This window comes from Cibotium barometz, chromosome 29, assembly GCF_041138505.1.
Source record: "Cibotium barometz isolate CiBa-2024 chromosome 29, ASM4113850v1, whole genome shotgun sequence".
Taxonomy (NCBI): Eukaryota; Viridiplantae; Streptophyta; class Polypodiopsida; order Cyatheales; family Cibotiaceae; genus Cibotium; species Cibotium barometz.
The window spans coordinates 12,343,916-12,357,380 of record NC_141074.1 but is presented as its reverse complement, the minus strand read 5'-3'; the positions used below and the strand labels follow the sequence as shown (position 1 = coordinate 12,357,380).

The 13,465-nt window shown below is 42.8% G+C and overlaps 2 protein-coding genes across 3 annotated transcripts; both read left to right on the top strand.

Annotated features, from left to right (window-relative positions):
• Positions 1–3,186: 3,186 nt before the first annotated feature.
• Positions 3,187–7,706, top strand: LOC147621853 (pentatricopeptide repeat-containing protein At4g18520, chloroplastic-like). 2 transcript variants are annotated; one of them, XM_086822877.1, is made up of 3 exons: positions 3,187–3,788; positions 3,942–4,097; positions 4,232–7,638. In XM_086822877.1, the coding sequence occupies exons 1-3, from the start codon at positions 3,379–3,381 to the stop codon at positions 4,239–4,241; spliced, it is 576 nt and encodes a 191-aa protein (XP_086679003.1). In that variant the 5' UTR covers positions 3,187–3,378; the 3' UTR covers positions 4,242–7,638. The 2 variants fall into 2 exon arrangements, with proteins under 2 accessions (XP_086679003.1, XP_086679002.1); XM_086822876.1 differs by having other exon boundaries at positions 3,187–4,097; positions 4,232–7,706.
• On the top strand, positions 4,297–7,125 carry LOC147621854 (pentatricopeptide repeat-containing protein At2g03380, mitochondrial-like). Its single transcript, XM_086823511.1, has one exon. It carries the CDS (start codon positions 4,297–4,299, stop codon positions 7,123–7,125), a length of 2,829 nt encoding a protein of 942 aa, XP_086679637.1.
• Positions 7,707–13,465: the final 5,759 nt, after the last annotated feature.

The window sequence follows — 13,465 nt, the reverse complement described above, 5'->3', positions numbered from 1 at the left end:
CAACACTAAAGCACCACCATGCATGCACATGAGCTCCACAAACATGGTGGGTTAATGACAAGGCTATTTCCAAGGCTAGTATGAAGGTAACACTCTACTAGGAATCAAACCTGTATCCAACACCAAAGCACCACCATCATGTATGTACATGAGCTCCACAAACATGGTGGGTTAATGACAAGTTATTGCTCTGTCAAGGCTAGTAGGAAGGTAACACTCTACTATGGCTCGCCATGGCATCAGCACGACCTCCTTACTACCCTTACCACCACGAACCCCGCAAGCTCGACCCACACTTGGGTACTTGAACCACAAGGGTATATTGAAGGTAGAAATCACACTTGGTTGCCCAAATCTATAGCATCAAATTCTATACCCTCCATACCTCTCCAAAAGTCAATCACCACACAAAAAGACCCCATTGGAACCAGAACTGCATGCAACTAACAGGGAACGAGAAAATGGAGCCAACGAATAATGGGAAGCCTACCAAACTTCGAGAGGGTGGACATTCTATCCAACATCAACTACATCCCAAGATGCAACTGGCAAGGATTTCAATATTCTTCTTGTATCTAGCTTGGCCAAGGGGCCAATCTCTTCACCCGCACCATTTAAGCTAGAGCCTAGCCAGAAGAGGAGCATGTCAGAGTGGAAACAGAACATAAGCTGAATGTCCTCGTGGACACCTCCACTAAACTTCTTGGCCTCTCCATGCCCCCACAACCAGATCTGCACCATTACTTCCTCTAGCTCAACCTCCTCCAATAGAATATATTTATCAAGGAGGAGGTGAGTACTTCCTTGACTTCAACTGCATCCTCACCAAGGTCCCCACCAGCACGATCACCTCATTGCCAAGGCCAATACGGTTTAGACAGCACACCTCCTACACATCCATGCCCTCCCTCGGTGGGAGGAGAATCCTCTTTAGCTGAACCCTCTACTATCATGGCTGAAACCACCTTTTGCCTAGCAGGCCAGAGGATCCCAATCTCATCACGAAGAGAAATGACATCTCCCTCAAGGACTAAGAGAAATGACATCTCCCTCGAGGAGAAATTGAAGCCCTGGAGAAGAAGACCCACCACCACCCCAAAGATCATGGAGGATACAAGATGCCTCATGCCAATGCCCACCACATCACCCATAAAATGATGGGAGCACAACCCATTGGAAGAAATATTGCTATGCTTTTGCTAAGGATTAGGCGCCCAGTTGGGTATTCGGAGCCTCATGTGTGTGAACCAGCCCCCCCTTAGATAGCTTAGTGTGTTTATGTGTGTGAACCACCTCTTATAGCCGCTTTTATGAGTGTGTGATATGTGGTGTGTCAAAGATAAGGCTTTTTAGCCTATAAAAGCATGTACTCACTCTAATATTGACCAATTAATCAACATCATCATCGAGTCATGAAATCACTATCTCTCTTTGTGTTTGTTACATCTTTCTCTCATTCTCTCTCTTCTACACACACCACCATGAATATCTTTAAGCCTCCATAGCAGTTGCTTCAGCTCAACCAAACTGGGCCAACAAGTGGTATTATAGCTATTGGACCAGCATAACTGCCTCAGTGCTGGACTGTTGTCACATGGAGCCATTGTCACTTGTCCAAAGCCATGAACTGTGTTGGCCGCTAGTTTTTGCCACCAAATTGGGGTGGCATTTACATTTAGCCATGTGTCATTGCCCCACTTAATGTGATGTGTCAAAGATAAGGCTTTTTAGCCACATAAAGCATGTACTTAATGTATGTATACGCATAAATGTACTCATATAGGAAATGCAAGAGAGAGAGAGAGAGAGAGAGAGAGAGAGAGAGAGAGAGAGAGAGAGAGAGAGAGAGAGAGAGAGAGAGAGAGAGAGAGAGAGAGAGAGACATGAACGCTGCATAACTGAATAATCCGCAATTATCCTCTCGTACATCAATAGGTATATGACTCCTCATAGTGCCTCTTCATATCCCCCTATGTGAACAAGCCCTAAAGTAATAAGAGTGCGTGCACACACCGCGTCAACACCTGGCGCACCTGGTGGGTCGAATTCCCAATTCGAAGATCGAACCCACATAGATGATAGATGTATGCCAAAAATGAAATCATATGAGGTATGTGCAATACCATGCTATATCATACAATATGAATATATGGAGCCATGAATCAATGATGATATCTACACTCCAAGAGTATAGAGTGGACCATAAAAATCTGTCTGAAGCACCAGCATTTGCATCATAGGCCAGAAATAGCCTATCACCATAAAGATATATCGAGTTGGTACATATAACAATGTTGATACACATGCCAAGAAAGGCATACCACCAAAAGAAGAAGTCGACGAAGAACATGGTGAAAGATCATCACCATAAAACCATGCCAAATAGGATGTCAGCAACTACATCAGCAACTCATGGATGGTCAAATCATCCTCCAAAGAAAATATCATCAAATTTGAATGATCCACCAAAGGTACAAGATCAAGAGTCTGATCTTCTACTAGAATATCATCTAGAGCAACATAATACTCTAATTTGAACACAACATCATAATAGATATCATCATCAAAAGAATTATCGTCATCATGATCATCATGACTATGATCCATATAAGCAACACCATGAAGAACATGTGTTTCATCAATTAAGGTGATATCATAAATCTGCTCCTTCCTCCCTATTCACTGCATAGCACAAGGAGTACCCTTAAGAAACATATGTGCTTGAAGCATGATGATCATAGTCATGATCATCATGACTATGATCCATGTAAGTAACACCATGAAGAACATGTGTGTCATCAATTAAGGTGATATCATAAATCTGCTCCTTCCTCTCTAAGCACATCATCACCCTTTTAGTTGAGTTCCGACATTGGCACCGCTACTACGACAAGGGTCCCCAAGGCCTCGCTTTCGGCCTAAGCAAAGGCCACATTCTTAGACATGTGTTCGACTACTAACATGAGTGCATTGGCTCCAAGGCTGGCAATTCATCACCTTCAAAAACATGTTCGGGTCTGCCTTCTGGACTTCCTAGGACTCCTCCTACATCACCTAGCCACTATGACTTTAGTGGCATTTTAGCAACTTCTACCCTGGACCACCCCTTGAGAGGCCACTATGACTTGTGGTTGCTGCCTTTTGAAAGTTTGACCCACATTAGTGTGCTAGATGTAATGTTTCTTGTGCAACACCCGGTACGTGTCATCAAAAGCCATGGCGAACTTTTCAGGGCAGGCCAAGCTCTCAGCGAGCAATTCTCGATTCCCAAAAGACGAATTTTGATTCCTCTTGTGCACGACTGCGAGTCATCTGCGGGGCAATTTTGTTTTATTGTCTGCTGCACATTCAGAGTCTGGAACGCTTTGTGAATCCTCCATGGCGACATTAGTATTAGAGCTTCCTTGCTTTTCTTGCAATTCATCTGCAGAGGAGGCACTTCCATGCAATTCTTATGTGGCGAAACTAGGGTTTGGACATTCCTGCGGTTTAACTGCTGTGCAGTTAGGGTTTGATCTTTCCAGCGATTTGTGTGCGACGCATCCCGGCGATCCTTCTGTGGCGAAAGTAGGGCTCCAGCATCCCTGCAGCTCGCCTGCGGCCCAGTTAGGATTCGAGCTTTTAACTCTCTGCGAGAAGGGGGATGTGGATATGGCGCTGGATGTGCTTCTGCTCATGGACAAACAAGGGTTGGTGCTTTCTAAAAAGATGTACGGTTCTCTGCTGAACGCTTGCAAAAGTAAGAAGGGCCTTGCTCAGGCGAAAACAGTACAAGCTCACATGGCCAGGTATCACTTGGACTCCACCGGCTTTCTAGGCCAAGACTTGGTGATCACTCTAGCAAAATGTGGTGCCCTGGAAGAAGCCATCCAGGCACTTCACAGCTTGTCCCATCGCACTGTTTTCGCCTGGACTGCCGTGATTTCTGCTTGCGTTCGCAGGCAAAAATACCTTGAAGCTCTTGAAATGTATCGGTCTATGCAAGAGGAAGGTGTATCACCAAATGGATTTACCTTTGTTAGCCTGCTCAAGGCTTGTACCAGCTTGGTAGACTTGGAGGATGGCCAGCGTCTGCATGCTGAAGCATTGAAATACAGGTATGAATCTGATCTGTTTTTGGGCTCGTGCTTAGTTGACATGTATTCAAAATGTGGGAGCATTGTAGATGCACAGAAAGTGTTTGATTGTTTATCCCAGCGTGATGAAGTGACATGGAATGTTCTGATTTCAGCATATGTTGAGCAAGGCGAACCAGAGAAGGCTTTGCTGCTCTACACTCAAATGCAAGATGAAGGAATGCATCCCGATGATCAGACCTTCGTGAGCGCACTTAAGGCGTGTTGCATCCTTGCAGAAAAGGAAGAAGCAGTTGTTGTGCATGGGCGACCCACTAAGGTGAAATCTTTGGAAAGTGGCAAGAAAGTACATGGGGATGCTCAGAGCATAGGCTTCAATGCAGACGTCTTCGTTGGCAGCATTCTTGTGAAGATGTATGGCAAATGTGGGAGCATTGTGGAGGCAGAGAATGTGTTTGGTGGGTTGTCTCAACAGGATGTGGTGTCATGGACTGCAATGCTCTCAGCATACGTCGATCAAGGCGAAGGAGAAAAGGCTTTGCAGCTTTACAGACAAATGGAAGATGAAGGAGTGACTCCAAACGACCTGACCTTTGTGACTGCCCTCAAAGCATGCCTTATACTTGCAGATAAGGAAGAAGTCATTGCCATCGATGGTCAATTGGCCAAACCAATGTCTTTGAAAATTGGTCAGGCATTGCATGCAGATGCACGAAAGAGGGGCTTAGATTCTGATGTATTTCTTGGTAGCACGCTCGTAAGTATGTATGGCAAATGTGGGGGCACTTCAGAAGCAGAGATTGTATTTATTGGGTTGTCTCAGCATAATGTGGTGTCATGGACTGCGATGCTTTCAGCATACGTGGAGCAAGGTCAAGCAGAGAAGGCTTTACAGCTGTACAAACAAATGCATGATAAGGGTGTGAGTTCCAATGATCGGACCCTTGTGATGGCCCTTCAAGCATGTTGCATGCTTACAGTAAAAGAAGATGCCATTGTTGTAGAGGGGCAACCCATTAAAAAGACGTCTTTTGAAATTGGCCAGGCATTACATTGGGATGCTGACAGGAAGGCCCTTGAATCAGATAAATTCATTAGTAATACTCTCATAAGTATGTATGGAAGGTGTGGGAACACTACGGAAGCAGAGAATGTTTTTGGAAGGTTGTCTCAGCGCAGTGTTGTGTCGTGGACTCTATTACTCTCGGTGTATGTTGAGCAGGGCCAAGAAGAGAAGGCTTTACGTTTATACAGACAGATGCAAGAAGAAGGTGTGAGTCCAAATGAGCGGACCTTAGTGATAGCACTTCAAGCATGTTGTAATTTTGCAGAAAAAGAGAAATCTTTTCTTGTGGAAGGGCAATCAACCAGATTAATGTCTCTGGATATTGCCCGAGCAGTACATGATGATGCCCGAAGGAATGGCTTTGATTCTAATGTCTATGTTGGAAGCACTCTTGTGAATTTGTATGGCAAGTGTGGGAACATCATGGAAGCAGAGACTGTGTTCAGTGGGTTGACTGAGGTTGATGTCATGTCATGGACAGCAATGCTTTCAGCCTATGTTGAGCAGGGCCAACCTGAGAAGGCTTTACAGCTGTTCAGACGTATACAAGATGAAGGTATGAGCCCAAATAAATGGACATTTGTAACTGCCATCCAAGCATGCTTTGTCCTTGCAGACGAGGAAGAAAATGCGGATAAACAACTGAGTAAAAAAGTGCTTCATGAAATTGGTCAGGCTTTGCATGTGGATGCTAGGAGGAAGGGTTTTGAATCTGATGTCTTTGTGGGCAGCACTCTTTTGAGTTTTTATGGAAAATGTGGGAGCATTGCGGACGCAGAGTCAGTATTTTGTAAGTTGCTTCAGCATGATGTGGTGTCGTGGACTGCGATGCTCTCGGCATATAATGAGCAAAGCCAAGGAGAGAAGGCTTTACAGTTGTTTAGAGAAATGCAAATTGAAGGCACAAGTCCAAATGATTATGCATTTGTGATTGCTCTTCAAGCATGTTGTGTGCTCGTAGAGAAGGAAGTTGTGGCTGTGGATGGACAATCCGTTAAGTTGATTTCTTTAAAGATTGGCCGGGCATTACATATTGATGCCTTGAAGATGGGCTTTGATTTAAATGTTTTTGTTGGCAACAGTCTCATGACCATGTATGGTAAGTGTGGGAGCATTGCAGAAGCAGAGAATGTGTTTGGTGGACTGTCACATCTTGATGTTGCATCATGGACTGTGATGCTTTCTGCTTATGTTGAGCAGGGCCTAGCAGAGAAGGCTTTACAACTGTACAGACAAATGCAGGAGGAAAGTGCTGCCCTCAATGCTATAACACTTGTGTGCATTTTGCATGCCTGCAATGAGCAGGGATGTGTGGAGATCTGCAAGGAGATTCATTGTATTGTCGTTGCTGCTGGTTATGATTTCTGTCTTCCCTTGGCAAACACTCTCATTCAAATATATGGGAGACATCTAAACATGGTGGATGCTCACAGCGTGTTTGATCAACTCCCTGAGCTTAATGCATTGTCATGGAATGCCTTAATGGCTGGTTATGCCAGAGAAGGAGACTTTGCGTCAATTTTGCAACTATATGAGGAAATGCAGCTTGAGGGTTTCAAACCAGATGGAACTACGTTTTTGTCCATTCTTGCTGCTTGTAGTCATGGTGGCCTTGTGGACAAAGGTTTTGAGTACTTTGAATCCATGGGTAGAGATTATGGCATCATTCCAGAGATTGGACACTATGTCGGGTTTTTAGACCTCCTTGTGCGAGCAGGAGAATTCACTAGGGTAGAAGGCATGCTACATAGAATGCCAGTGCAACCTAGTATAGCTATGTGGTTGTGCTTGCTTGGTGCATGTCAAAAGCATGGCAAAGTGCAGCTGGGAAAATATGCATTTGATCATGCAGTGCACCTAGAGCCTAATAATGCCTCAGCATATGTCTTGATGTCAAATATTTATGCCGATGCTGGGCTACACGATCAGGCAAATGATGTGATAAACCTGAGCCTGATCAGGTCAAATCCCACTCTTTTGTGATTGGAAAGTGGTATCATCACACAGCAGGCTGTTTTGTATTATGATCTACAAAAGCTGGCCTTGGGATGTGGATTGATCAATCTATAACCAACAGTGACTAGTGCTGCGAACTACATAGCAGCGCTATCAAGCTGATATTAGAGTCACAGGTGTGTAGATATTCTAGAGTTACAAGGTTTGGAGATATTCAACTGTGGCAATTTGCCCATTGCCGAAGAAGAAAGTAGCAACCTTCTCCTAAGTGGCTTTCATGACAATCAAGCAAGTCCGTAAGACCTAGCAAGAAAGGCTCCTTCACCATCTGTACAGACGAGGAATGCTCATGATCAATTGGGTAATCAAAAGCCATCCATGTTAATGGGGTAATCAAAAGCCTTAAAACAAACCACAGTGGAGGCCCGGTAATAACCAGCTAATTATTTGCTACTAGATGAATTTTAAGAATGGTCGAAGTGTAATTACTTATAAACCATTCGATGGATGTATGTCTTTTCATGCATCCTTTGCCCATCATCTGGTCCTTTGGATTTCAATAATTCACTTAATCACTTACACATATTTTGTGATAGACAAAGCCTAAACAAGACCAAATTACCAAGCAACTTAGTTTCTAAAAAAATAGAACGGCATGAGATAATCCTCATCAATACGAGTTCTAAGGTTTGGGGTTAGCGCAATTGATTGTGTATCTGCTGAATTTTCAGACACACCATAGCTTCTTCAACCATTTTTGGCACAAAAATAAAGGGAACTTTGAACTCCCCAAATTTGTGGCCAACTTCCCAATGGGGATTAGCTAACATGAAAACTATCTTTTTCCTCTCTACCCTCGAAAGAGGTCAGTTCTCATCTATACCTCTCGTGCCATGCACCATAAGGTATTAGTAGAAGGGTATTTGAAGAGGAGATAATGAATACGGTTTTTAGCTACATTTAGAAAAGGTAAAGTAAGTATGTACTGTGAGACACACAATGAATTATATGATGTAGGAGAGTAATTTACTGAAAAAGAGTACCCATTAATGAGGATGCATGCAATGGATAAGAATTTGAAGTCTCACTTGTCTTAGAAAGAAGAAATCTGTTCAAGCACAAAGAAAAATCAATCAAAAGAGCCATAGAAATTAAAAAGCACCATCTCAAACGGCCATTGTCCTGAAACACTAGTGAATCATGCAATCTGGAGGTGCTTTGGGAGCCACAATCAAGATCTTGTAGCCAAATCAGCAGCAACATAACCGATTACAAACAAATTGTAGACATTGCTGCCAGGCACGGTCCAAACCCATGGGGAAGGGCTGACTTGACAAGATTTTGCTAAAAGAGCTTTGGAACAAGAGGGAGAATAAGGGTGGGGGGAGGTTGAGTCTATGATGAGCCTACAACCTATTAATCTAAGGAGAAAACATGTGTGGTGTCTCTATTTTGGAGGACATCAATTTCCTGTACTTAGACCATCACTTAACGCCGTGTCCCATTTCAAAATCAAAGGTTAAATTATGACAGTAGTGAGTGCCAACGAAATTAAAAAGCAACCTCTTGTTGTGCAAGCACCACTTGCCGAATGACCCACTAAGCTAAGGTTGCTAGAACATATTGGTGGGCCTTCAATAAGATTGGCTCAAATCTTTGTATAATAAGAGGATAAAAATGGATGACACAAGGTTATCCAATATATGGAAGTACATTGATCTCGCTAGAGGCTTTACAAAGAATATGGGTGGATGCCAATTTTCCAAAGAATGGCTCCACTTGTAAGGATTAGATAGACATGACTTCCGTATCCACAAAAACCTCTCCCTTTTCCACTAGTGGGATACAATTTCAAATCCATTTCCATTAACAGTCCTAGGGTCATAGCAAAGAATATGAATGAAATTTTACATTGTCAACCTTTTAACTCTCAAACAATACCCTTAAACTGCAAGATAAGAACCATGAAGAAGCTGTTTTGGAACTATTGTTCATCCCCAGATGGACTCCCTGCATGCTTGTCTCTGGCCCATTTATAAGGCCTTGCATCACTCTTTTTTTGCGGCATTTTTGCACCATTTTTTGGGAGCCTTTTTAACATTTTAAGCATTTTATGGACTTATGTCTTTGTGGCCTGTAGGACCTGGCAGACCAGCTCCAGAGACCATATATAATAGGTGCCTTAGTCCTCTTCATTATTATCTCTCATTTCAGGCCTGATTTGTACATACCAGCACTCACGGGCCTCCCTCGTGTGGTACCTTCAATCGTATTCAAGTTCTTGATCATCTGTAGTCTATTGTCTACATATTTATGCTGTTTTATTCTCTATTTTCATATTTATTGCAGTAGCACGTAAATCTCACATGGTATCACAGCCTAGAACTGCAATAGGACCTACATTTTCCTTCATAAACCTGTTGTTTACAGATTTCAACACATAAAGACCTGTATTTTCAGATTTGGGAGTTGTGTTTACATCTGGGAGTTGTGCTTTTCATCATAGAGCTGCGTTTTCTCAGTAGTGTTGCGTTTTTCTTCAGAGAGCTGTGTTTTCAGTATTTGTGTGCCATTAAACCTTGGAGAACCATTTCCTTTCTACCCTTCTCGTTTTTTCCCACCCTCCTATCCTACGTTCCTTCTTCTTCATCCTCATACTAATTGTGCTCACTTTTAGAGGAGATCTAGGTGCTTCTAGCCCTATTTGAAGAGGAGGATTCTACGTTTGGAGGATATGGCTTCAAGAGATCAATATTCTAACTTCTCTGGACTTCTTTTCTCCTCCCAGGGAATTCTATCCCCTAATTCTCAGGCTACCACTTCATTGGTACCCTCTCCCTCCACCCCTGTGGTGGTCTCCCCCATCCTTTCCTGCAACCACTTCTTCTCTTGTTTGTCACCTCTCCCCTTCTTTCTCTCATGTTCCATCCTACTCTCCTCCCTAAATCAGTGATTCCATGAAGCTTATAGCCACCAATTATCATACTTGGTCTTATTATACCCAGTTGCTTCTTGAAGGTGTTGGTGTATGGACATCAATTATGACACCTGCCTTGGTGGATCCAACTTTATGGGGAGTTTTGGATGCTTGCGCATTCCTCATTCATCATTCATCGTTCATCATTCATCATTCATAGCACGACTCCTGACATACATGCACAAGTTATTTCCACAAGTAGTAATGCTTGACAGATGTGGCTTGAGATTTAGAGGAGGTTTGGTGCTGTTTCTTTCGTGAAGATTGCTAAGCTGGAGGCGGAGCATTGCCCTCGTCCTTCACCTTTTCCTTGCCTTTGTTCTTATCACAGAATCCTTAGAGTTATCTTTGGCTTTGTATTTGGCTTTGGCTGCCCGAGAACTGTCATGTCAAGCAAAGCACCGTTCCTCCGGTATGGCCTGATCTGCCACCTCCAAGGTTTTGTTACCTTTGGCCCCTATAGCATCCTTCTTGCCTTTTTGTTGGGCAGCTTTGTTTTTGTTGTTGTTGTGGCCTCCTCGTCCTCCTTTGTTCTTACCCTTATCTTGGGCAATAAAAGCATATTCTAACTTTCCTTTGCCTCTCATCAAACACTTGTCATGCAGATAACTCACAGCTTCTTCAAAAGATAGGAAAGGCTGGTGAAAGTAAATATGATCTTTGAAGGAATCCAAAGAGAGAGGCAATTTACCAACTAGCTTGTGGATCAGGTTGTTGATTGTGCTCCCATATTCTTCAAGTTGCCACTTGATGAGTAAAATCCCCAATCTTATCAATGATATTGTCAGATTCACTGATGGAGATCTTCTCAAGTTGCATACATGGCAATTATAGATTCTCCCCCTACCTCTCCACAAGATAATTTCCTCGTGATCAAACAGATATAACTTCTTCCACAAGATACTTTCCTCGTGATCACAGATATAACTTCTCCTGCAGAGGTTAGTGACACACCTATAGAGGTTGAGTGGGTTAGTGATGGCGGTGCTTCTGCCCATATGACCAAACATTCACATATTTTGGAGGATTACCAGTTGCTCTCCTCTTTGGTTCACATTGAAGATGACTCCTCCTTACCCGTTAATTGGTATTGGTAATGTTACTTTTGGTTCCTCTGCTACTCTCCTTACACGTGCCTTGGTTTTCAAAGAACTTGTTTTCAATTCACATGGTTACTCGAAAGAAGGGACTTGGAGTTTATTTTTATGCTGAGGTGGTTGAGGTCATTAAGACACTCTCGATTGTGGCCAATGGAGTTCATGATGGAGGCCTCTACAAAATCACCACTTTCTCCTCACAAATTCCATCATCCGACTCTCATATCCATCAATTATTCTCTCCTTCTCATGCCTTAGTCTCCGTTGAGATGAGACCTCTTTGTGGCATTCACGCTTTGGTCATGTACCTGTTTCTGCTTTGCAAAAATGTTTTTCCCAGCGGTTGGTTCTTGGTTTACCTACGCTCCGTCATCTACCACATATATGCTCGTCTTGCATGATGGGCAAACATCACAGAGATGCGTTTCCAAAGGAGGTTACACACCAGGTTACACGAAAGCTCAAGCTTATACATGCAGACTTGACAACCTATGGAGGTTGAGTCCCATGGAGGGGCAAAGTACTTCATGCTTTTGGTGGATGATTTTACTCGAAAAGTGTGTGGCTATATTTTTTGGCTTGGAAGTCTGATGCTTTTGTTAGTTTTAGGACTTGGATAGCCATGGTATCAGTCTCGCTCTACAATTTCATTTTTACAGACTGATAATGGTGGTGAATTTGTACCCTTTAATGAGTTTATTGCATTGAAAGGTATTCAATGATAGACAATAGCTCCTTATACTCCTCAGCAGAATGAAGTAGTTGAGAGACTATGAAGGAGATGGTGAGATCTTTTTTTTTTTTGGCTATTTTTATACCTTTTTCGGAGCCTTTTTAGCATTTTATAGACTTATGTCCTGGTCGGTTCTATAGGACCTGGCCGACTAGCTCTCAAGGCCCTATATAATAGGTGCCTCATTCCTCTTCAATATTATCTCTCATTTCAACCTTGATTTGTACATACCAACACTCATGGGCCTCCCTCGTGTTGTAACTTCAATTGTATTCAGGTTCTTGATCATCAGCAATCTATTGTCTACACATATATGTTGTTATATTCTCTGTTTTTAGATTTACAGTAGTAGCACATAAATCTCACAACTATGTTCGAAGTCATCATTATACAAAATGCTGCAGTCAAAGAAGTTAAAGATGTGAAGCCGACACCTGAGGATCAAGCACAAGCATAAGAGAATAACGACAGCTTAAAAATGGAACTATTAGTTAGAAAGGAGTCATCTCAAAAGGGAATGAACCATTTTGATGCATATGATGCTTTGCTTCTTGGTCTTGAACAATGCCTAGATAGCTTGGCTAGTCCAAGTATGGGTATTGAAAGAACAACCAAAGAACGATTTAGTAGATAAAGAACTAACTCATGTGCCAAGGCCATTCCCTCAATCCTAAGAAGAAGAATAAACCATGCGAGATTGAGAGAGACAAAGACCTACTTGCACCCTTTCCAAGTGAAGTGCTAAGGGATGCCCAAGGGAGGTCTTCTTTGCATAAGTCAAGATCTTTGGAGACTCCAAAAAGATTGGGTAGAGAAAGGCCTTAATGATATGAAAGCGACTCAGCAAGAGAAAGGCCATGAACTAAGGGTGGAGTCAAGCAAGAGGTGGTGGACATCTTTCCATTTTCTCTAGGGTGGTTCATAGCTAGATCTCGTCTTGTTACTACATTGACCTTTTTGAGATTGAGACATACTTGTAATCTCCCATTGTTTTAGGCACAACCATAATGGGTGATACCTAGTCCGAATGTTCAATCTCATAGATGAATCCACATTCAATGAGGTTGTCTATCTCTTCTTTAACAATGTTAGCATAATTTGGATTAATTGGATAAGGTTGCTGATGGATAAGTTTAGCATTTGGTACCATGGGGATTGTGTGATGCACAACCTCAGCACAGGTACTCCATTCATATCATGGTAAGTACATGCAAAGAAATCCTTATGTTCCTTGAGGAGATCAATAAGTTTAGCTTCCTGATTTGGAGTAAGGTATTTTGCTATGAAGACTGACTTAGGGTCTTCCCTAGGTTCAGTCAAGTCTACTTCTTTTGCTTCAAAAGGACCATCATAAACTCCTTCTACCTCACTGTTAAGCTCACCCTAGCGTGTTGTGGGAAGTTTCCGATTTGCCAAGCTCGAGCTATGCTCAAGACCTCCACCGTAGTCACTTGTCTGTTGCAATCCTCCCACACTCATTGTCACAACCAACAGGCGGTTATTAATCCTATAGGCCTCTCTCGTGAAGATCATGTGGGATCTCCGTGGAAGACGATCGCA